The sequence below is a fragment of the Monodon monoceros genome, unplaced genomic scaffold (assembly GCF_005190385.1).
Source record: "Monodon monoceros isolate NGI ecotype Baffin Bay Population unplaced genomic scaffold, NGI_Narwhal_1 Super_Scaffold_18, whole genome shotgun sequence".
NCBI classification, from domain to species: Eukaryota; Metazoa; Chordata; class Mammalia; order Artiodactyla; family Monodontidae; genus Monodon; species Monodon monoceros.
The window spans coordinates 122,661,286-122,687,582 of record NW_021703774.1 but is presented as its reverse complement, the minus strand read 5'-3'; the positions used below and the strand labels follow the sequence as shown (position 1 = coordinate 122,687,582).

Below are 26,297 nucleotides of genomic sequence, written 5' to 3'. Positions count from 1 at the left end.
TTGCATGCAGGAAAAGCTTTATTAAGTCACGGAACTGTTACAATTTTTTTAAACTGCAGTGTAGAATACTCAAACATTTTTAAATGACTTAGGAAACAATTGGTATATATTTAGTAAGCAAGTTCCACTATCACAATTTTCTCTGCTCCCACCCTCAATGCTCAACTATAGAACGTTCATTTATTTATGATGTTTAGTATCTGTCTCACAGTCATCTGTCAGAGATTTTGTTGCAAAAACATGTCTCTTAACAATTAAATACACAATGGGAAGATATGATCAGACATTTACAGGACTCGAAATGTTTACGAATAATACACAATAATAGGATTACAAGAAGGGCAGTGACATCTTTCAATTCATTTTGCTATTTCCATTCTCTTTTTTAAACATTAATCTCTAAAGTCCGTCCAAGTCCCATCCTTTAAAATGCATCCTGTTCCTTTTTCCTCTCCTCCTCCAATGTCCATATTTTAACAATTCGAGTTCTCTTGCCTGGGGAAAAGAAAAGTTACTAACTCACAAGGGACATTTATTGACATCTAATTGTTACAACCCAAACCACAGCACAAAAGTCAGTCGTGTACAGGTGACACAGCACAATGGGGTTGGTCCATGTTTTCAGCACACTGAAGGAGAAGAGGGTCGGGCTCCTTAAGGCTCAGGGTTCACATGATGATGCACTTGCCCAGCAGCTTCTCGGCGGTCTTGGGGATCTGGGATTTCTTCTGGGGAGGCTGGGCGCCGGCAGCGGCGGCGGGCTTCTTCTCGAAGTTTATCAGCATCTGGAACAGCTCCTGCACATTGATATTCATCTTGGCGGAGGTCTCCAAGAAGGCGCAATTCCACTCCGACGCGTAGGCAGCACCTTCCTTCTCGCTCACCTCCCGGGGGCTCTCATCGCACTTGTTGCCCACCAGGATGATGGGGCACTTTTGCGGGTTGTTGCCTTTGAGTTGACGGATCAGCTCATAGAGGGGCTTCAGCTCCTCCAGGGTTTGCTTCTTGGTGACGGAGTAGACCAGGATGAAGGCGTGACCCCTGGCAATGGCGAGGCGCTGCAGGCCCCGGTAGCGGCGGCCGCCGGTGGTGTCGGTGATGTGCAGTGCGCCCGCCTTGTGGCTGCAGCCCAGCGCCTGGCGGTAGGTATCTTCGATGGTCGGCAGGTACGCCTCACGGAAGTTGCCGCGCACCCACCTCTGCACCAGCGCGCTCTTGCCCACGCCGGCCGAGCCGAGCACCACCACGCGGAAATCTCTGCTCCTCCTCTGGGGCAGGCAGGTACGGATGACGATCACGGTAGGCAGAGGCCGCAGCCGCTTCATCAGCCGTTCCTTGAGGCCAAAGCAGGAGTTGCCCATGGTTGGGTTTTGGCGGGGAGATGCGTGCACACCTTCTCTGGCACTTGGCCAGCAGTGAGGGAAGCCTAGGCAGGAAGAGAGAAAGAGAGGAAGAGTGAGCGATGGGAGTCTAACCCGGAATGGTGTTTTGTCGCAGCGCCTGCCTGGCCCGCCGCTCCCTGGGGACTGGGGGCGGGGGTACGGGGAGAGGTGGGAGGGGTGTCTGCCTCATCTCACTCCCTAACCCCACCCTCCTCCCACTTCCCTCCTCCCTTCTCTGCGGCGAGCCAGCCACCAACCCCACGCACCTACGGAAGGCAATGCGGGCGGGGAGGAGGGCAGTCTCGCCCCGCACCTCTTCCAATGATACCTTACTGTTACTTTCGCGGTGGCTATGCACCCATTTTTATTTTTCACGCCATACTACTCCACTCTACAGAAGGCTGCAATGACGGACAACTTGCCAACCCTTAAAACACGCACGTCTGAGCTATGTTACCAAACATTTTCTCCCCAAATAAGCCCTCGTTGTCTTCTCTCCTTCGGTATGAAAAATTGTGCGCGTCTCTGACATGGATCGATCACTGCGGGCAAGGTTAGGTTGCTGCAGACATCGCGATCCAGGGTGTGGTCACGGGGGCAGCGAGGGGCGCCAAGGGAGCCCACAGAGTCCAGCATTCATGAAGCTAACAGAGACCCCTTACCTGCAGCAACTGTCCCCAGGTACTCGCTTCCCTGACAACGCACCCACCGGTTTCCACCCCCACGATAACCCAGGCTGGTTCGCCCGCTATGCCGCGCGTTCATGTGCCCGAAAAAAAAAGGCGGAAGATAGCTTTTACCTCTTTCCGAGGCGGGAACCTCGCGGCAAATTCACTCCTTGCCGGGGTGGGCTTTGGCCGCGGTCGCAGCGGCGGCAAGTAATTGCGTAACCAAGCTCCGAGCTGCAGCTGGCAACCAGTGCGCTCGGAAGCTCGGGGCGAAATGCTCCAACGGGGGGACTGAGGCTGGTTAGCCAGAGCCAGGGGGCGCAGACTGGGAGACTCCACTTGCATGGCTCACGGAGGGGGGATTGGGCTATGAGGGGCTGACCGAGCCCAGACGCACCCCCCACGCAGTCCCCCCGGCGTCCCCCACACGGGTACCCACAGCCCGGACGGGGGCGGGGGTGGGAGGCGGTCCTGAGTTCACAGGTGCCCGCCCATTGAGGGGGCTCTGCTTACAGCGCTGGCGATGCAGGCATTTCTCACCTACTGCATTCCTCACCACTTCTGTGCTTTTGCCCCCTGCGGGGTTAGCCTTTCCCAAGCCTCGCCACCTTCTTTTCACTGTGGAATGGCCAGTTAGAATTCTTCCCACTACTGGTGCCAGACACTTCACCGCATCTCATCCACTTCACTTAGTAAACATTTGTCCAGCGCAAAACCCAGTTTCTGTCTTTGTAGGGGAAGACCAACAGAAGTCTCTTCTGTTATAAGAGACTTCGGAACCTGCCCCCGGTAGGATTTCCTGTCCTGTTGTATAGACATGTGCTGTGTTTAAGGGTTGAGGGGTATCCTCTACACCCAGCGACATTAAGCAGCTATCACATCCATCATCACTATGTGTACAATACGTCTCATTTAGTCATCATCAAAAAATCCTCACAAGAGAATCGAGACTGGAATGTGGGCAGCCTTCTAGGAGCAGAGAGCGACCCCTGGCTGACAGCCAATAAAAAAACACGGACCGCAGCGCTAGCAACCAGATTTTCCCAACAACCTAAATGAACTTGAAAGCGGATTCTTCTCTGCAAACTGCGCATAAGATCAGACCGCCAACACTTTGATTTTAGCCTTAATTAAGCAGAGAATCCAGTGGAGCCCATCCAGACTTCCGACTTACAGAATTGTGGGTTCTGAGGTTGGGAGTCGTTTTAAGCCACAAAATTTGTGGTAGTTTGTTACACAGCAAAAGAAAACGAATGCAGCAGGTAAAATTACTTGTTCAAGGCTACAGGGCTCATAAATGATGAACCTAGGCCCAAACCTAGTTCTCCTCACTCCAAGTCTTGTTCTTTTTCTGGTATTATCATTCTGTGTCATTAAGCTGATACACTATATATTTATTTATTTATTTACTTACTTTTTTTTTTTTTTTTTTTTTTTGCGGTACGCGGGCCTCTCACTGTTGTGGCCTCTCCCGTTGCGGAGCACAGGCTCCGGACACGCAGGCCCAGAGGCCATGGCTCACGGGCCCAGCCGCTCCGCGGCATGTGGGATCTTCCCGGACAGGGACACGAACCCGTGTCCCCATTGGCAAGCGGACTCTCAACCACTGCACCACCAGGGAAGCCCTGATACACTATATTTTACTCACTAGTGAAAACATGTTTATAGCTTTTCTTTCTTACCCAAAAGCTCATGCGTGTTAGGTAGAGATCAAGAGCACACGTTTTAGAGGCAGAAAACTAGGTTTAGAATGTTTGTGGGTTTTTTCCCTTTTCCTTCTTTTGAGTACATCTTAATATGCCTTTGAGCTGCGGGGTCCTGGAGAAATTACTTTTCTGTAGAAGGGGAACTGATACCTGTGAGAAAGAATTGTGGGGAGGATTTAAGGAGCTACTGCCTGAAGACTAATTAAAAGGCATATAGAATGCAATAGGTAACATAAATGACAGCTTTGACCTTCACATAGTAATACAGAAGTCTGTATACACATAATCCTGTAGTCTTTGAGTATTTTAAGAGTGGCTTTTTGGAAGTGGCAATGATCTTTTTATTTAATCCAAAGAAGAGCAGATTTCAGTCTGGAAAACATAGCAGGTTTGGGGGTAAGATGATAGAAGAACTTGGGTCAGGGGGGAAGTAGGGTGAGAATTCTAAGCATTAATGAAATCTTTTCACATTCCTCCTAAACCACAAGAATCACTCTGTCGGTTGAAATTAGGGCAACTACAAAGTCTTTAGAAATGAGAAAGACTAGAAAAGAGGCTCTGGAAACTGAAACTGACAGGCATCGGTTTATCCCATAGCAGGCTACTTGGTGCTTGACAAGTTGTCCTCTATATTGGGGCGTAGTTCTAATTATCAGTGAAGTTTTCTTAGTTTACCTGTCTCTCCACACACTGATTCTAGTTTCATCTTCTGGAGTCTGGAACTGCATTGATCAATCTGCTCCCTTGGATAACTTTATATCCTTTCAGCCATTTGAAGACAGTCATGTCCCATCACTAAGTCATTCATAACATTGAAAGTAGCCTGAGGATCATCTAGACAAGCCCTTCATTTTGGTGATGAGGAAACTGAACCTCAGAGGCTACGTCATGCCCCGACTCCTTACCAAGCTTACTCTTCTCTCCCTCAGCCTCATCTTCTGTTTGAAAATAACTGTTCCTTGAGGGGTACGGGTGTCTTTTTCTCCACCGCTTTTTAGATTTTTCCAATTTTTATAATGCACATTTGTTTTTTACAGTAAAAAGAAAACAACAAAAAACTAAAAAATACATGTTTTAAACATAAAAACAAAGGAAAGAGGCTCCTGAAAACACTGATATGGAAGATAAATGAAGATGCCTCTGGAGGCAAGACATTTAAAACAAAGAAATGCCCAAAAAGAAGATGAGAAGCAGAAGGTGGAGGAGGAGGAAGAAGAAGAAGGAAAAAGCTAGGAGGGGGCTTCCCTGGTGGCGCAGTGGTTGAGAGTCCGCCTGCCGATGCAGGGGACGCGGGTTCGTGCCCTGGTCCGGGAGGGTCCCACATGCCGCGGAGTGGCTGGGCCCCGTGAGCCATGGCCGCTGAGCCTGCGCGTCCGGAGCCTGTGCTCCGCAATGGGAGAGGCCACAACAGTGAGAGGCCCGCGTACCGCAAAAAAAAAAAGAAACAAACTAGGGGGTGTGGAAATATATATTACAAAGCTAAATCCTTCAAACGCCAGAGAGATGAAATTAAGAGATTACAAATAGAATTCACAAGGAATGATGAAAATTTGAAACCATAGCTTCTACATCCAAACCAAGTCTTGCACCTCAAAAGCCAGTATAAAATAACTTACTTTAAGAGCCCTAGCCCAGGGAACCAGCACTGTGGTGGGCCAGAAGTGTCAAAGGAATGGGCCACTGAGTAGAGTTCCCTGTGCTTTACAGTAGGTTCTCATTAGTTATCTATTTTATATGTAGTAGTGTATATATGTCAATCTCAATCTTCCAGTATATCCCACCCCCCCTTCCCCCTTGCTACATGTATAAGTGATGCACTTTGCCATACAGCAGAAACTAACACTACATTGTAAAGCAACTATACTCCAATAAAAATTAATTTAAGGGCTTCCCTGGTGGTGCAGTGGTTGAGAGTCTGCCTGCAGATGCAGGGGACGCGGGTTTGTGCCCCGGTCCGGGAGGATCCCACGTGCCGCGGAGCGGCTGGGCCCGTGAGCCGTGGCCGCTGGGCCTGTGCGTCCGGAGCCTGTGCTCCGTGACGGGAGGGGCCGCAACAGTGAGAGGCCCGCGTACCGCAAAAAAAATAAAAATAAAAAATTAATTAAAAAAAAAGGAAAGGGCCAGACCAGAGTTCTGGAGCAAATATTGGCTAGTTAGGATCCACAGTTTGGAGATATATCAGGGAGAAAAGACAATTAATTGAAACTAACACTGAGATGAAACAGATGTTGGAATTATCTGACAAAGACTTTAAAGCAGCCATCATAAGAATACTTCAACAGGCACTTACAAATTTTCTTGAAACAAATAAAAAATAAAAACATTCAGCAAAGACCTAAATAGACGTTTCTCCAAAGAAGACATACAGATGGCCAAGAGGCACATGAAAATATGCTCAACATCGCTAATTAATTAGAGAAATGCAAATCAAAACTACAATGAGATATCACCTCACACCAGTCAGATTGGCCATCATCAAAAAGTCTACAAACAGTAAATGCTGGAGAGGGTGTGGAGAAAAGGGAACCCTCCTACACTGTTGGTGGGAATGTAAATTGGTACAGCCACTATGGAGAACAGTATGGAGGTTCCTTAAGAAACTAAAAATAGAGCTAGCGTATGATCCAGCAATCCCACTACGGGGCTTATATCTGGAGAAAAACATAGTTTGAAAGGATACATGCACTCCAGTGTTCACTGCAGTGCTGTTTACAGTAGCCAAGACATGGAAGCAACCTAAATGTCCATCAACAGATGAATGGATAAGGAAGATATGCTACATATATACAATGGACTATTATTCAGCCATTAAAAAGAAAGAAAGAATGCCATTTGCAGCACTGTGGATGGACCTGGAGATGATCATACTAAGTGAAGTAAGTCAGACAGAGAAAGACAAATATCATATGATATTGCTTATATGTGGAATCTTAAAAAAAATGATACTAAATGAACTTATTTACAAAACAGAAACAGACTCACAGACTTAGAGAATGAACTTATGGTTACTGAGGGGAAGGGTGGGGTGGGGAGGGATAGACTGAGAGTTTGGGATTGACATGTACACACTGCTATATTTAAAATAGACAACCACGGACTTCCCTGGTGGCACAGTGGTTAAGAATCCGCCTGCCAATGCAGGGGACATGGGTTCGATCCCTTGTCCAGGAAGATCCCACTTTCATGGAACAACTAAGCCCGTGCGCCACAACTACTAAGCCTGCACTCTAGAGCCCATGAGCCACAACTACTGAGCCTGCATGCCACAACTACTGAAGCCCGTGCACCTAGTGCCTGCACTCCACAACAAGAGAAGCCACTGCAATGAGAGGCCCACATACCGCAACAAAGAGTAGCCCCCGCTCTCTACAACTAGAGAAACCCCACGTGCAGCAACGGAGACCCGACACAGCCTAAAATAAATAAATATTTTTAAAAATAAAAAATAAAATAGACAACCAATAAGGACCTACTGTATAGCATAGGGAACTCTGCTCAATACTCTGTAACAATTTAGATGGGAAAAGAATTTGAAAAAGAATAGATACATGTATATGTATAATTGAGTCACTTTGCTGTACACCTGAAACTATCACAACATTGTTAATCAACTATACTCCAATATAAAATAAAATTTTAAAAAAAGTTCAGCAAAGAAATAAAATGTATAAAAAGGATCTAAACGGAAATTATGGAACTGAAAAATACAATAATAGAAATTTTTTAAACTTTCTGAATGGTCTTGATAGTATAACGGAGATGACATTGGATGAATCAGTGAACTTGAGGGAGGATAAAAAAATAAAATTTACTCAATATAAACAATAGAGAGAAAATAGACTGGGGGAAAAAATGAACAGAGTCTCAAGGACCTGTGGTACAGTAACCAAAATCCCAATATTTGTATCATCAGAGTCCCATAAGGAGAGGAAAAAAAGTCTAAATGAGTATGGGAAGAAATTACAGCTGAAAATCTCCCAAATTTGGTGAAAGACACAAACTTACAGTTCCAAGAAGCTGAGCAAACCCCACCAGGATAATTCCAAGGAAATCCATGCCAAGACACATAATTGAATTCTGAAAACGGAACACAAAGAAAAATTCTTGAAAGCAGCTAGAAATAAACAATATATTACCTGTCAGAGGAACATTATTTCAGATGATGGCAGATATCTCATCTGAAACCACAGATGTCAAAGGAAATGGCATGACATTTTTCAAGTGCTAAAAGAAAAGAACTGTCAACTGCAAACTCTATATCCAAAAATGGTCCTTCATGAAAAAAGACATGTTCAGATGAGAAAAACTAAGAAAATCTGTTGCTAACAAACCTACCCTTAAAGAGTGGCTAAAGGAAGTTTTATAAACAGAAAGGAAAGATAATTTGGAACTTCATAAAGGAAAGTAGAATATCAGGATAGGTAAAAGAAAAAGTAGGGGTAAATATGATAGACAATCCTTCTTCTCATAAGTTTTTACAATCATGATGATCAAAACAAAAATTATAACACCTGATACTCATGGCAATGATATTAAAAATTGGGGAAGGCAAAGGGACCTGAATAGAAGTAAGGTTTTCATACTTCACTCAAATGGTAATAGATTATGATGTCATATATGCATATTGTAATACCCAAAGCAATAATTTTCTATACAAAGAGATATACTCAAACACACTAAAAATAAATCAAAATAGAGTCCTATAAAACATTCCAGTAACCCACAGGAAGATGATAAAAGAGAAACAGAGGAAAACCAGGAAACAAATAATAAAATTGCATACTTAAGTTCATATATATCAAGAATCACCTTAAATGTAAATGGTGTAAATACACCAATTAAAAAGGCAGATTGGGGCTTCCCTGATGGTGCAGTGGTTGAGAGTCCGCCTGCCGATGCAGGAGACACGGGTTCGTGCCCCAGTCCGGGAAGATCCCACATGCCGCGGAGTGGCTGGGCCCCGTGAGCCATGGCCGCTGAGCCTGCGTGTCCGGAGCCTGTGCTCCGCAATGGGAGAGGCCACAACAGTGAGAGGCCTGCGTACCGCAAAAAAAAACAACAACAACAACAAAAAAGGCAGATTGGCAGGGTGGATAAAACAAACAAAAGAAACACAAGCCAACTGTATGGTGTTTGAAGTAAGAAGAAATTCACTTCACATTCAATGACATAGGTAGGTTGAAAATAGGATGATTTTACATAGTAAAACAGAATACATGGAAACCAGAATTTTAAAAACACAGTATTATTTACACTCTATAGAAAAGTTAATACTTTGTGTATAATTTACAAAACACATAAATAGTCTGAATGCTGAAAATTATAAAATGCTAATAATAGAAATCAAAGAAGACCTAAATAGATGTGTTCATGGATTAGGAGACAATGTGTTCATGGATTAGGAGACAACTTAGTAAAGATGTCAATTCTCTCCAAACTGATCTACAGGTTTGATGAAATTCTTGTCAAAATCCCAGCAAGGATTTTGTAGGCATAAACAAGTTCATCCTAAAATTTATATGAAAAGGCATAGTATCTAGAATAGCTAAAACACTCTTGAAAAAAGAGGAATAAAGTGAAAAGAATCACTCTTCTTGATATTAAGGCTTACAATATAGCTACAATAATCATGGAAGTGTCATATTGATGAAGGGATAGACATATAGATCAATGGAACAGAACAGAAAACCCAGGAGTAGGCCTACACAAATACAACCAACTGATTTTCGATAAAGGTGCAAAAGCAATTCAATGCAGGAAGGATTGTTGTTGTCTTTTCAACAAATGGTGCTAGAGCAATTGGATATCCATAAACAAAAACAAATAAGCAAACAAAAAAGTCAACTTAAATCTCACACCTTATATAAAAATTATCTTCAAATGGAAATGGACTTAAGCATAAGATGTAAAAATACAAAATTGTTTTTTTGAAAAGAATATCTTCAGGATTTAAGTCTAAGGAAAGAGTTCTTAGACTTGATGCCATTAGCACAGTCCATAAAAGGAAAATTTGATAAATAAAAGGAAAACTAAAAACTTTTATTCTGTGGAAGACCTTGTAAAACTAATGGAAAGAGAAGGAGTACACTGGGAGCTATATTTGCAGGCCACATTTCTGGCAAATGACTAGGATGCCAGAAATATAGAACTATCAAAACTCAACAATACAAAGTCCAAATAGAAAATGGGCAAAAGACATGAATAGACATTTCACTGAAGAAGATATACAAAGAACAAATAACCATATGAAAAGTTTTTTAACATCATAAGCCACTAGAGGAATGCAAATTAAAAGCACAATGAGACAGTGGAATATTATTCCGCCATTAAAAAGAATGAAATAATGTCATTTGCAGCAACATGGATGGACCTGGAGATTATCATACTAAGTGAAGTAAGTCAGACAGAGAAAGACAAATGTCATATGATATCGCTTATATGTGGAATCTTAAAAAAAATTGATACAGATGTATTTATTTATAAACCAGAAATAGACTCACAGACATAGAAAACAAATTTATGGTTTCCAAAGGGGGAAGGGGAGGGAGGGATAAATCAGGAATTTGGAATTAACAGGTACACACTACTACATGTAAAGTAGATAAACAACAAGGACCTAATGTATAGCACAGGGAACTATATTGAATATCTTGTAATAACCTATAATAGAAAAGAATCTGGAAAAGAATATGTATGATATATATATACATTAGTTATATATATATATTCATTTGTTATAAAATTAATGATGCAACTAAACATACAACCCAGCGTACATACCTACTACTACTAAACATACATACCCAGAACTCTTGGGTATTTATCCCAGAGAAATGAAAACTTATGTTCACACAAAATGCACACAATTTTATGTGTGAATTTTGTACACAAATATTTACAGCAGCTTAAATCATAGTAGTAAAATACTGAAAACAACCCAGCCATCCTTTGGCAGGTGAATGGTTAAACTATGGTACATCCATATCATGGAATACTGCTCCAAAAAAAAAAAAAAAGAGAGACAGAGAGAGCGAGAGAGAGAGAATTACTGATACAGGCTACAGTTTGAATGAATCTCAAGAGAGTTATGGTGAGTGAAAAAAAGCCAGTCACCAAAGGTTGTATACTCTATGATTCCATTTATGAAACATTCTTGAAATAAAATTATAGAAACGGTGCTAGTAATAGGGCTTAGAGATGAGGGAAGGGGCATGGAAGGAAGGTGGGTATGCTTGTAAAAGGGCAACAGGAGAGATTCTCATGGTGATGGAACTGTCCTGTATCTTGACTGTGGTTGTAGATATGCAAACCTATACATTTGATAAAATTCCATAGCATTAAATGCATACACAGATGAGTACAAGTAAAACAGGGGAAATCTGAATAAGAGCAGTGGATTGTATCAATGTTAACATCCTGGTTGTGATATTGACTACAGTTTTGCAAGATATTACCATCGAGGGAGACTAAGTTACTCAGGCTCTCTCTGTATTATTGCTTACAACTGCATGTCAGTCTTCAGTTATCTCCAAGTAAAATCATTAATTTTAAGAGGCATTTGCAAAAAAGCCAAAAACAACACATCTCTTGTGGCTCCCTGTTGCCTACAGAATTAAAGTTCAAACTATTTATCTTCAAATTTCCAGCTCCCTGCAAACAGATCCCAGATTCCCTTTCAAATCTTACCTTCCACAAGTCTACACACACTGGCTTAATAACTGGATATTCTTGGGAGTTCCTGTGTCTGCTTCTCCACTCAGTTCATCCTCCAACCCCATCCCCTCATCCACATGCCCCAATCCTGCCCTCCTTCTAGGTTCACCTCCAAATGGCACATCCAGCTGGAGGGAATCCCTCCCTCTGAATTCCCACGCACCTTTTACCTTGTATTATAGCTTTGTATATACTTGTTTTATACTCTCCACAAAGCTATGAGCTTTTCTCAGATGAAACAGAGATTCATTTATCTCTGATTCCCTCACAGATGTTAGTAAGCACCAGCATGTAGCTCTCAGAGGTGACCAGGATGGTGTGGGGTAATGTAGATTCCATTAAGAGGGGTAGAAATCACTGTAGGAGTTCCCAGCTCTTGAGCGAGCTGGCTTCTCTCCAGCTGTGGTTCCACCACCTGTTTATAATTTGGCCTTTAATTCTATCCTTAATATCCTCAACTGATAATAGGGAAATACATGGCAAGTGCTGACATGTTAAAAGCACCTTCCTCAATACCTGGCAACAAGTAGACACTCAAAATGCAGCTGGAGTTTGGAGACCTGGTCTCCAGTTCCTGTTTGCTCACATTCCGCTTGTTTGGACTTAGACAAATAACTTGTTTTCCTTTTATATTCAGTTTCTTCATCTGTAAAAAGGGGTCAAAAGTACCCCTGTTTGAAGTAAGATTAATTGACTTATGTGTGTAAAATTCAAGCAGGGTATTGCTTGTGGAATGTGAATAAGCTAACATCCATTTGAGTCTTTGCTATGAGCCTAATATATTACCTGTGTTTATTCATTTGGAACTTATATTATGAGTCCATGAAGTGGAACTAATACTGTCTCCATTTTACAAATGAGGAGACTAGGCACAGAGAGATTAACTGCATGGTAGAGGCTAGGAATTCTGGCTACCTCTCGGACTTGTGTATTTCACATCATGCTGCCTCTCTAGCAGAGACAGGTGGTGATGTTTAGGACCCTCACAATCCTAATTTGGAGAATCTGTATTCTTTCCATTTCTTTCTGGGTTCTTCCCCTCTTTTAAGCTCTGTAGACAACTAATGGCAGTTGTGTTCCCCATCTTTCACCAAAAAATAGTATCTTCTTTACAGTTTTCATTTCCAAGATCAGTGTTGCTTCAGACTTTCTTCCTTTAACCCTGCAACGACCTTCTCCCATTCCTATGACTTCTATTCCCAGCCTGACTGCTTTCTCCTAGCACCCTGATGCTATAAACAGCTCCTTGTTCACAGAGACACTAGCTCCTACCTCATAAAGAAAGGAGGACACCAGATAAAACTACAGCAGCCCCTAGCCCACACATATCCTGCAGCATTTTCTCTTTTCTCCATCCAAGGCTGATGCCTTCATCTGAGCCCTGGAGTGCTTTTCAACCTGTGGTTCTAGGATCACCTGAATTGGCATCAACTGGGATGCTTGTTAAAAATACTCAACCCAACTTACACGATGCTACACGATTTTTTTTTCAATTAAAAAAAAATACACAACCACATCTACAGAATGAGACTCTATGGGTGACACCTGGGGGTCTGCATTTTAACAAGGCCCTCAGGTGATTCTGATACAGAAGAAAGCTTGAAACTACTTTAGCACCTTGCTTAATCCATCATCCCATCTCTAACCTAACAGAATGAGTGAAGGGGGGTCAAAAGGTAAAAAGAAAGAAGAGATAACAACAAGAAAAAAGAAACACAAGAGGAAAAGCAAAACTGGAGGAGAAAATTTTGAGTATGATTTTGAATACGTTGAATTGGAGATGCCTGTGGGACACACAGGAGACTATTTCTAGTACTCAGTTGGAACTATTGAATAGAACTCCAGGGAAAGATGGATATAAATCCACTATATTTAAAATGGATTTCTTGTAAATATATATATATATATATAGTTGGATCTTCTTTACTCTGTCTCTGTATTTAAACTGGTATATTTAGACAATTCATATTTAATATGATTATCGGTGGTTAGACAGATTTCATGATTATATTTCCTGGAACAAGAACTGGAAACCATGGTTTGCAATGGATTTCTGTGCTTCTCCCAGATTCAAGAGAGAAAATTTTAATACCAAAGTGTTGACATTCTTGGGATATTTCAATGTTTTAGGCAATTTTCTTAACTTCTCTATCCTCATCTGTAACATTGGGATAATAGTGGTATCCTACTCTATAGAGTTCTTGTGAGTAAATAATGAGTATTTCATGAGTAAATACATATAATATGCTTGGGACAGTGTCTGGACATAGTAATCACTCAGTAAATGTTAGCTATTCCCACTTACGGGGACAATAGGGCTAAATATTAAAAAAAATAAAAGGTGTACAGGTTGGAAAGGAAGAAAAAAACCCGTCTTTGTTTGAGGGTTACATGACTGTCTATGTACAAAATCCCAAAGAACTGACAAAATAAAAAACCCACTTGAAATGGGTAAATGACTACAGCAAGGTCACACGATACAAGGTAATTGTACAAAATCAATTGCTTTCCTTCATACCAACAATGAACACTGGAACTTGAAATTATTAACACAGTACCATTTACATTAGCATCAAAAACCTTGAAATACTTAGGTATAAATCTATCTAAATATATATAAGATCTATATGCATAGAAATAAAAAACTCTAATGAAAAAAGTCAAAAAGATCTAAATAAATGAAGAGATATTCTGTGTTCATAGATTAGAAGACTCAATATTGTTAAGTTGTCAATTCTGCCCAACTTGATTTATAGATGCAATATGATCCAAATTAAAATCTGAGCAGCCATTTTGTGGATATCAAGCAAACTAAAGATTATATGGAAAGGCAAAACAAACAAACAGAAAACAAAACTAAATAGCCAACACAATACTGAAGAAGAATAACAAAGTTGAAGGATTGCAATTACCCAACTTCAAGACTTACTGTAAAGCTATAGTGATCAACATGGCATGGTATCTGTGTATTCTGCTATTGTTGGATAAAGTATTTTATAAATGTCAATTAAGTCTAGTTGATTAATGGTGCTGTGTCAGTTCAACTGTGTTATTACTCAGTTTTTGCCTGCTGGATCTATTAATTACTGAAGGGGTATTCAAGTCTCCAAATCCGTAATAATGGATTTGTCTATTTCTCCTTGCTGTTCTATTAGTTTTTGCCTTGCATGTTTTGATGTTCTGTTGTTAGGTACACACACATTAAGGATTGCTATGTTTTCTTGGAGAATTGACTCCTTTATCATTATGTAATGACCTTCTTTATCCCTGATGATTTCCCTTGTTCTGCAGTCTAATTTGTCTGAAATTAATATAGCTGTTTCAGCTTTCTCTTGATTAGTGTTACTATAGAATATCTTTCTCCATCCCTTTACTTTTAACCTATCTGTGTCTTTATATTTAAAATGGATTTCTTGTAAACATATATATATATATATATAGAGAGAGAGAGAGAGAGAGAGAAAGTTGGATCTTCTTTATCTACTATAACAGTCTCTGTATTTTAATTGGTATATTTAGACAATTCATATTTAATGTGATTATCAGTATATTTGGTTTAATATCTACCATGTTTGTAGCTGTTTTATACTCATTGTACTTGTTCTTTATTTTTTCCCTCTTTTTCTTCCTTCTCTGGTTTTAACTGAGCATTTTATATAATTCCATTTTCTCTCCTCTTAGCATATGAATTTATAATATACATTTATAACAAATTTAAGTCCACTTTCAAATAACACTTCAGATGAAAGGCAGGTGACCTATAATATTCCCAATTAATCCCTCTCATCCCTTATAAATTTATGTCACTCATTTCACTCATCCATATGCTATAATCACCTAATGCATTGTTACTATTATCACTTTGAAGCTATCTATTAGATCAATTAATTTAAAAAATTATTTTACTTTTATTTATTCCATCTCTAATGCTCTTCTAGTCTTTATTTAAATCTGAAATCTGAGGAAAAGCTTTAGAGAACATGCTGTCTGGAGAGAACCTTGAAGGGAGAAGAGGCTATTGGGGAAAAGACGGATGGAAGAATGATGCCAAAAGGGCACAGAGCCAAGAAAGCATCTATGGATGAAATAGTAGTTGAATTGGAATCCCTCCGAGAAATCATCTGTGGTTTAATTACCTCATTTCCTAGGTGAGTAATCTGTCCAAGTTTACACAGCTAGAAAGTTGCAACACCTCCCTTGCCCCTGCTCCCAATTCTCTCTGTGCCACTAAGTTCTATTAAAGTAGCAGGAAAGAGGTGCCTACAAAGAGAGGACTAATTATTAAAGAATGAAAATAATTATCCCCATTAAAAACCAGAAGCACATTTTATGCCCCTTTTAAGTTAAAAAGTTCAGTTTTGCAGCATATTCCCCTTTGATTTTTTCCACGTGCACAGTGTTTCCACTGTAAAATACTCATTGCCTAAACAAAAGCATTCTTTGTACAAGTCCATAAAGAGAAATAAGTTTTCACCCCATTGTGTTATTTCATCAGGACTCTGCTATTTTTTTTTTGTAGAACACAATGGTATATACTCCTTCTTTCACTGTTTTCAAACAAAATCATGTTTCTTGCCAATTCGGCAAGACTGAATTTTTAAAAGGATTTTAAAATATTATAACAGTTTTAGATTCACAGAATTATCACAAAGATAGTAAAGAGAGTTCCCATATACCCCACAGCCAGTTTCCCCTATTATTATTATTATTATTTTTTTTTTTTTTTTTTTTTTGCGGTACGCGGGCCTCTCACTGTTGTGGCCTCTCCCGTTGCGGAGCACAGGCTCCGGACATGCAGGCTCAGCGGCCATGGCTCACGGGCCCAGCCGCTCCGCGGCATGTGGGATCCTCCTGGACCGGGGCACAAACCCGTGTCCCCCACATCGGCAGGCGGACTCCCAACCACTGTGCCACCAGGGAAGCCCTCCCCTATTATTAACATCTTACATTTGTATGGTACATTTGTCACAATAAATGAACTGATATTGATACATGATTATTAACTCAAGTTCATTTTTTAAGATAGCCTCATTTTCTTTCCTAATGTCCTTTCTGTGTCTCAGGATCCCAGCCAGTTTACCACATTATATTTAGTTATCTCCTCAGTTCCCTCTTGGTTGTTTCTCAGACTTCCCCTGTTTTTGATGACCTCGATAGTTTTTAGGATTATTGGTCAGATATTTTGAAGTCTCTCAAGTGGGGCTTGTCTGATGTTTTTCTCATAATTAGACTGGGGTAATGTTTTGGGAGGAGGACCACAGAGGTACAGTATCATTCCCATCATACCACATCAAGGGATACACCATCAACATGACTCATCACTGTTGACATTATCCTTGATCACCTGGTTGAGGTGGTGACTGTCAGGTTTATTCACTGTAAAGTTATTCTTCTTTTTCTCCCTTTCCATCCTATACTTATAAGCCTGCTTTTAAATGTTAAGACTAATTAATGAAATTCCAGAGGCTGGTCTTAAAAATGAAGTCTTTACAATTAGCAAAAGGATTCTCAAAAAAGACCGAGAAGAGGCTTCCCTTCCCCTGTACCAACTGTGGGAGAGCTGTTTCCTTCTGACTCATGAAGATTGCATGAAGAATCTGATTTGATAAAGCTTTAAATTGACAAGACTCACAAGAATGTTACTTTTGTTTTCCTGTACAATATGGAGATGTGAATATGTGTAACTTTCCAATTGGTTCTGCTCTTTGCTAATGTACATTTGTCCTTGGCCACATAAGGTGAGAATACTGTAACATATCATAGAAATAATGTAGGAATCAAATGCAGAGATTAACAAAGGACTATGAGAATATTGGAAAAAAGAACAATTTCAACCAGGCAACTTGAGGACAGTTTCATGAAGGGTAGGACATGTGAGTATGGTTTTAAGAGATAGAGGAGGCTGAAGGAACATCACGTGCACTAACACGAAAAAGGAAAGGACAAGGCATAGGAAATGGAGAGCTAATATCTGAGCACACAGGATGGGCAGAACTTTTATACTAGGCTAAAGAGTTTGCACTTCATTCTATGAGCATAGGTGTGGGGGACATTGAGATTTTGGGGTAAGGAGAGTAATATGATCATGTCTGAGTTTTGGAAAAGTAACTGGCAACTGTTTAAAGGAAACTGGAAGGATAAAAACTCAGAGAAAAACAGCAGTTATAAGGGCTTCCCTGGTGGTGCAGTGGTTAAGAATCCGCCTGCCAATGCAGGGGACACAGGTTCAAGCCCTGGTCCGGGAAGATCCCGCATGCCACGGAGCAACTAAGCCCGTGACCCACAACTACTGAGCCCACATGTCACAACTACTGAAGCCTGAGCGCCTAAAGCCCGTGCTCCACGGGTGGCTTCTAGAGAAGTCACCGCAATGAGAAGCCCACGTACTGCAATGAAGAGTAACCCCCGTTCGCTGCAATTAGAGAAAGCCCATGCACTGCAACAAAGACCCAATGCAGACAAAAATAAATGAACTAATTAAATTTTCTTTAAAAAAGGAGAGGAGCTTCAAGATGGCGGAAGAGTAAGAAGCGGAGAGTAAGAAGCGGAGATCACCTTCCTCCCCACAAATACATCAGAAATACATCTACATGTGGAACAACTCCTAGAGAACACCTACTGAACTCTGGCAGAAGACCTCAGACTTCCCAAAAGGCAAGAAACTCCCCATGTACCTGGGTAGGGCAAAAGAAAAAAAAAAAACAGAGACAAAAGAATAGGGACGGGACCTGCACCAGTGGGAGGGAGCTGTGAAGCAGGAAAGGAAGCCCCTTCCTTCGCAGGCGGAGACGGGGGGAAGCTTTGGAGCCACAGAGGAGAGCGCAGCAACAGGGGTACGGAGGGCAAAGTGGAGAGATTCCTGCACAGAGGATCGGTGCCGACCGGCACTCACCAGCCCAAGAGGCTTGTCTGCTCACCCGCCGGGGCGGGCGGGGGCTGGGAGCTGAGACTTGGACTTCAGTTGGAGCGCAGGAAGAGGACTGGGGTCAGCTGTGTGAACACAGCCTGAAGGGGGCTAGTGCGCCACGGCTAGCCGGGAGGGAGTCGGGGGAAAAGTCTGGAGCTGCCGAAGAGGCAAGAGACTTTTTCTTCCCTCTTTGTTTCCTGGTGTGCAAGGAGAGGGGATTAAGAGCGCTGCTTAAAGGAGCTGCAGAGACTAAAAGCACGGACCCCAGAGACGGGCAGGGGACGCTAAGGCTGCTGCTGCCGCCACCAAAAAGCCTGTGTGCGAGCACAGGTCACTATCCACACCCTCCTTCCGGAGAGCATGTGCAGCCCGCCACTGCCAGTGTCCCGTGATCCAGGGACAACTTCCCGGGGCGCGCCTCAGGCTGGTGCAACGTCCCCTGCCACCGCAGGCTCACCTCGCATCCGTACCCCTTCCTCCCCCCGGCCTGAGTGAGCCAGAGTCCCCGAATCAGCGGCTTCTTTAACCCCATGCTGTCTGAGCGAAGAACAGACGCCCTCAGGCGACTTACACACAGAGGTGGGGCCAAATCCAAAGCTGAATCCCAGGAGCTGTGCTAACAAAAAGAGAAAGGGAAATTTCTCCCAGCAGCCTCAGGAGCAGCGGATTAAAGCTCCACAATCAACTTGATATACCCTGCATCTGTGGAATACCTGAATACAAAACGACCAAATTGAGGAGGTGGAATTTGGGGGCAAAGATATATATATTTTTTTTTTCCCTTTTTCCCTTTTTGTGAGTGTGTATGTGTATGCTTCTGTGTGTGATTTTGTCTGTATAGCTTTTCTTTTATCACTTGTCTTAAGGTTCTGTCTGCTTGTTTTTTGGGGGGTTTTTTGTATTACTTTAAAAATTGCTTTTCTTAATAATTATTTTTTATTTTAATAACTTTATTTTATCTTCTTCTTTCTTTCTTTCTTTTTTTTCTCCCTTTTATTCTAAGCCATGTGGATGAAAGGCTCTTGGTGCTCCAGCCAGGCGTCAGGCCTGTGCCTCTGAGGTGTGAAAGCCAAGTTCAGGACACTGGTCCACAGGAGACCTCCCAGCTCCACGTAATATCAAACGGCAAAAATCTCCCAGAGATCTCCATCTCAACACCAACACCCAGCTTCACTCAATGACCAGCAAACTACAGTGCTGGACACCCTATGCCAAACAACTAGTAAGACAGGAACACAACCCCATCCATTAGCAGAGAGGCTGCCTAAAATCATAAGGCCACAGACAACCCAAAATACACCACCAGACATGGACCTGCCCACGAGAAAGAAAAGGTCCAGCCTCATCCACCAAAACACAGGCACTAGTCCCCTCCACCAGGAAACCTACACAACCCACTGAACCAACCTTAGCCACTGGGGACACACACCAAAAACAAAGGAAACTACGAACCTGCAGGCTGTGAAAAGGAGACCCCAAACACAGTAAGTTAAGCAAAATGAGAAGACAGAGAAACACACAGCAGATGAAGGAGGAAGGCAAAAGCCCACCAGACCTAAAGAATTAAGAGGAAATAGGCAGTCTACCTGAAAAACAATTCAGAATAATGATAATAAAGATGATCCAAAATCTTGGAAATAGAATACAGAAAATACAAGAAACGTTTCACAAGTACCTAGAAGAACTAAAGAGCAAACAAACAGTGATGAACAACACAATAAATGAAATTTAAAATTCTCTACAAGGGATCAATAGCAGAATAACTGAGGCAGAAGAACAGATAAGTAACCTGGAAGATAAAATAGTGGAAATAACTACTGCAGAGCAGAATAAAGAAAAAAGAATGAAAAGAATTGAGGACAGTCTCAGAGACTTCTGGGACAACATTAAACACACCAACATTCAAATTATAGGGGTCCCAGAAGAAGAAGAGAAAAAGAAAGGGACTGAGAAAATATTTGAAGAGATTATAGTTGAAAACTACCCTAATATGGGAAAGGAAATAGTTAATCAAGTCCAGGAAGCACAGAGAGTCCTATACAGGATAAATCCAAGGAGAAACATGGCAAGACACACATTAATCAAACTATCAAAAATTAAAGACAAAGAAAAAATATTAAAAGCAGCAAGGGAAAAATAACAAATAACACACAAGGGAATCCCCATCAGGTTAACAGCTGATCTTTCAGCAGAAACTCCGAAAGCCAGAAGGGACTGGCAGGACATATTTAAAGTAATAAAGAAGCAAAACCTACAACCAAAATTACTCTACCCAGCAAGGATCTCATTCAGATTAGATGGAGAAATTAAAACCTTCACAGACAAGCAAAAGCTAAGAGAATTCAGCACCACCAAACCAGCTTTACAACAAATGCTAAAGGAACTTCTTTAGGCAGGAAACACAAGAGAAGGAAAAGACCTACAATAACAAACCCAAAACAATTAAGAAAATGGGAATAGGAACATACATATCAATAATTACCTTAAATGTAAATGGATTAAATGCTCCCACCAAAAGACACAGACTGGCTGAATGGATAAAAAAACAAGACCTGTATATATGCTGTCTACAAGAGACCCACTTCAGACCTAGGGACACATACAGACTGAAAGTGAGGGGATGGAAAAAGATATTCCATGAAAATGGAAGTCAAAAGAAAGCTGGAGTGGCAAGTCTCATATCAGACAAAATAAGACTGTGAAATAAAGACTATTACAAGAGACAAAGAAGGACACTATATAATTACCAAGGGATCAATCCAAGAAGAAGTTATAACAATTATAAATATTTATGCACCCAACATAGGAGCACCTCAACAAATAAGGCAAATACTAACAGCCATAAAAGGGGAAACTGACAGTAACACAATCACAGTAGGGGACTTTTACACCCCACTTTCACCAATGGACAGATCATCCACAATGAAAAGAAATAAGCAAATACAAGCTTTAAATGATACATTAAACAAGATGGACTTAATTGATATTTATAGGACATTCCATCCAAACAACAGAATACACATTCTTCTCAAGTGCTCATGGAACATTCTCCAGGATGATCATATCTTGGGTCACAAATCAAGCCTTGGTAAATTTAAGAAAATTGAAATCATATCAAGTATCTTTTCTGACCACATTGCTATGAGACTAGATATCAATTACAGGAAAAATTCTGTAAAAAATACAAACACATGGAGGCTACACAATACACTACTTAATAACTAAGAGATCACTGAAGAAATCAAAGAGGAAATCAAAAAATACCTAGAAACAAATGACAATGGAGACACGATGACTCAAAACCTATGGGATGCAGCAAAAGCAGTTCTAAGAGGGAAGTTTATAGCAATACAATCCTACCTTAAGAAACAGGAAACATCTCGATTAAACAACCTAAACTTGCACCTAAAGCAATTAGAGAAAGAACCCTCAAAGTTAGCAGAAGGAAAGAAATTATAAAGATCAGATCAAAAATAAATGGAAAAGTAATGAAGGAAATGATAGCAAAGATCAATAAAACTAAAAGCTTTTTCTTTGAGAAGATAAACAAATACATAAACCATTAGCCAGACTCAACAAGAAAAAAAGGGAGAAGACTCAAATCAATAGAATTAGAAATGAAAAAGGAGAAGTAACAACTGACACTGCAGAAATAAAAAAGATCATGAGAGATTTCTACAAGCAACTCTATGCCAATAAAATGGACAACCTGGAAGAAATGGACAAATTCTTAGAAATGCACAACCTACAAAGACCGAATCAGGAAGAAAGAGAAGATATGAACAGACAAATCACAAGCACTGAAATTGAAACTGTGATTTAAAATCTTCCAACAACCAAAAGCCCAGGACCAGATGGCTTCACAGACAAATTCTATCAAACATTTAGAGAAGAGCTAACACCTATCCTTCTCAAACTCTTCCAAAATATAGCAGAGGGAGGAACACTCCCAAACTCATTCTATGAGGCCACCATCACCCTGATACCAAAACCAGAAAAAGATATCACAAAGAAAGAAAACTACAGGCCAATATCACTGATGAGCATAGATGCAAAAATCCTCTACAAAATACTAGCAAACAGAATCCAACAGCACATTAAAAGGATCATACACCATAATCAAGTGGGGTCTATCCCAGGAATGCAAGGATTCTTCAATATAAGCAAATGAATCAATGTGATACACCATATTAACAAATTGAAGGAGAAAAACCATATGATCATCTCAATAGATGCAGAGAAAGCTTTCAAGAAAATTCAACACCCATTTATTATAAAAACCCTTCAGAAAGTAGGCAGAGAGGGAATTTTTCTCAACATAATGAAGGCCGTATATGACAAACTCACAGCCAACATCATCCTCAATGGTGAAAAAATAAAACCATTTCCATTAAGATCAGGAACAAGACAAGGTTGCCCACTCTCACCACTATTATTCAACATAGTTTTGGAAGTTTTAGCCACAGCAATCAGAGAAGAAAAAGAAATAAAAGGAATCCAAATCAGAAAAGAAGAAGTAAAGCTGTCACTGTTTGCAGATGACATGATACTATACATAGAGGATCCTAAAGATGCTACCAGAAAACAACTAGAGTTAATCAATGAATTTGGTAAAGTAGCAGGATACAAAATTAATGCACAGAAATCTCTTGCATTCCTATACACTAATGATGAAAATCTTAAATTAAGAAAACACTCCCACTTACCATTGCAACAAAAAGAATAAAATATCTAGGAATAAACCTACTTAAGGAGGCAAAAGACCATTTTACAGAAAACTATAAGACACTGTTGAAAGAAATTAAAGATGATACAAATAGATGGAGAGATATACCATGTTCTTGGATTGGAAGAATCAACATTGTGAAAATGACTATACTACCCAAAGCAATCTACAGATTTAATGCAATCCCTATCAAACTATCACTGGCATTTTTCACAGAACTAGAACAAAAAATTTCACAATTTGTATGGAAACACAAAGGACTCCAAATAGCCAAAGCAATCTTGAGAAAGAAAAACAGAGCTGGAGGAATCAGGCTCCCTGACTTCAGACTATACTACAAAGCTACAGTAATCAAGACAGTATGGTACTGGCACAAAAACAGAAATATAGATCAATGGAACAGGATAGAAAGTCCAGAGTTAAACCCATGCACATATGGTCACCTTTTCTTTGATAAAGGAGGCAATAATATACAGTGGAGAAAAGACAGCCTCTTCAATAAGTGGTGCTGGGAAAACAGGACATGTACATGTAAAAGAATGAAATTAGAACACTCCGTAACACCATACACAAAAATAAGCTCAAAATGGATTAAAGACCTAAATGTAAGGCCAGAAACTATCAAACTCTTAGAGGAAAACATAGGCAGAACACTCTATGACATAAATCACAGCAAGATCCTTTTTGCCCCACCTCCTAGAAAAATGGAAATAAAAACAAAAATAAACAAATGGGACCTAATGAAACTTAAAAGCTTTTGCACAGTAAAGGAAACCATAAACAAGATGAAAAGACCACCCTCAGAATGGGAGAAAATATTTGCAAATGAAGCAACTGACAAAGGATTAATCTCCAAAATTTACAAGCAGCTCGTGCAGCTCAATATCAAACAAACAAACCACCCAACAAAAAATGGGCAGAAGACCTAAATAGTCATTTATCCAAAAGAAGATATACAGAATGCCAGCAAACACATGAAAGAATGCTCAACATCATTAATCGTTAGAGAAATGCAAATCAAAACTACAATGAGATATCATCTCACACTGGTCAGAATGGCCATCACGAAAAAATTTACAAACAGGGCTTTCCTGGTGGTGCAGTGGTTGGGAATCCGCCTGCCAATGCAGGGGACGCGGGTTCGTGTCCCGGTCTGGGAAGATTCCACATGCCGCGGAGTGGCTGGGCCCATGGGCCACAGCTGCTGAGCCTGCGTGTCTGGAGCCTGTGCTCCGCAGCAGGAGAGGCCACGATGGTGAGAGGCCCGCGCAAAAAAAAAAAATTACAAACAATGAATGCTGGAGAGGGTGTGGAGAAAAGGGAACCCTCTTGCACTGTTGGTGGAATGTAAACTGATACAGCCACCATGGAGAACAGTATGGAGGTTCCTTAAAAATCTAATAAAGGAACTACCATACGACCCACCAATCCCACTACTGGGCATATACCCGAGAAAACCATAATTCAAAAAGTGTCATGTATCAAAATGTTCACTGCAGCTCTATTTACAATAGACAGGACATGGAAGCAACTGAAGTGTCCATCAACAGATGAATGGATAAAGGCGATGTGGCCCATATATACAGTGGAATATTACTCAGCCATAAAAAGAAACAAAATTGAGTTATTTGTAGTGAGGCGGATGGACCTAGAGGCTGTCGTACAGAGTGAAGTAAGTCAGAAAGAGAAAAACAAACACTGTATGCTAACGCATATATATGGAATCTAAAAAAAAAAAAAATGGTCATGAAGAACCTAGGGGCAAGATGGGAATAAAGATACAGACCTACTAGAAAATGGACTTGAGGACACGGCGAGGGGGAAGGGTAAGCTGGGACAAAGTGAGAGAGTGGCATGGACATATATACACTACCAAACATAAAGTAGATAGCTAGTGGGAAGCAGCCGCATAGCACAGGGAGATCAGCTCGGTGCTTTGTGACCACCTAGAGGGGTGGGATAGGGACTGTGGGAGGGAGGGAGATGTAAGAAGAAAGAGATATGAGGACATATGTATATATATAACTGATTTACTTGGTTATATAGCAGAAACTAACACACCATTGTAAAGCAATTATACTCCAATAAAGATGTTAAAAAAAAGAATAGGAGGAGAAAATTTGCAAAAAAAAAAAAAGTGGAAAACTTTTGGAGGCAGAATAGACAGGATTTGGACCAATACCGTAGTTAACAGTAGCAGAGACTGGCAGGATGCTCACCAAAGCCATCTCTTCTTCCTAGGCCCACAGCTGGACTCCATTCCCGGCCTTCATTCTATTAGCTGGCAGCATGCAACTGAGTTCCAGGTGGACAGAAAGGTTACGGATGAAAGTCAGGGATGACACTTCCAGGCCCATCTCACTCTCTCTCTTTCTCTTTTTCCTTCCCCATCATACTGGAATGGAGTGAACTCCCAAGTTCCCAACTCTGAGAGCCATGCATTGTAGATGGTAGAACCACCGGGTAGACGGAGCTGTGTTTCCTGAATCACTGCTTTGAAAAGAATGATCCAACCTGCTAGACCTTGAGACAGGTGAGAAGTAAACTGCTTTCCTGTTGAGCCATGACATGCTTGGGCCTGTCTGCAATCACAGCATGGCTTAGACTACCCTAACCAAATTAGAAGTTGGTACTTTGAAGTGCATGCTCCCATAACAGAATACTAAAGCATGTGACACTGACTGTGTGAGGAAACAGGTACTGGAGACGGGCAGGCTGGGGAGTCCTGTTTTGCTATGGCAAAATATTTGATAAAACTGTTGCCTGAGTCACCGTGCAAGGGATTGCGGTGTGCACTGGTGTACCTTCACAGGAAGCCTGCAGGCATCAGTGGCTCCTGAACCCCTGATTTAAGGGGCTAAGGGGCAGTCCTTGGGTTGGAGTGAAGCCTGAACTGCATACATACAGTACTTCATATCAAATGTTGAAAATGCCAATTGTCTTCATCCAAGAACGGGCTGCAGAAGGCGGCAGAATTATGAGGGCCTAAAGCCCTCACTGCTGCCCACACGCCTGTGGAGGTGGTCTTCTCGGCTTTCCCCCCTCACAGAGCTAACCTCGGAAATGCCTCACCTGGACCTTACCTTCAAGGGCAACTTGCCCACGAGTTGGCAGGTGGCAGATGGGTGCTGAAAGAGGAAAACAGTCCCGCTTCTAATACTCCATAGGTCTGGGGGACCCAGAAACACTTTTCAG

At 41.2% G+C, this 26,297-nt stretch overlaps 1 protein-coding gene across 2 annotated transcripts; it reads right to left on the bottom strand.

The window, feature by feature from the left end:
- DIRAS3 (DIRAS family GTPase 3) lies at window positions 1-26,297 on the bottom strand. 2 transcript variants are annotated; one of them, XM_029229675.1, is made up of 3 exons: window positions 26,186-26,297; window positions 25,322-25,397; window positions 1-1,426 (listed from the first exon to the last, which is right to left on the bottom strand). In XM_029229675.1, exon 3 carries the CDS (start codon window positions 1,359-1,361, stop codon window positions 669-671), a length of 693 nt encoding a protein of 230 aa, XP_029085508.1. In that variant the 5' UTR covers window positions 1,362-1,426; window positions 25,322-25,397; window positions 26,186-26,297; the 3' UTR covers window positions 1-668. The 2 variants fall into 2 exon arrangements, with proteins under 2 accessions (XP_029085508.1, XP_029085507.1); XM_029229674.1 differs by lacking the exons at window positions 25,322-25,397; window positions 26,186-26,297 and adding an exon at window positions 2,183-2,517.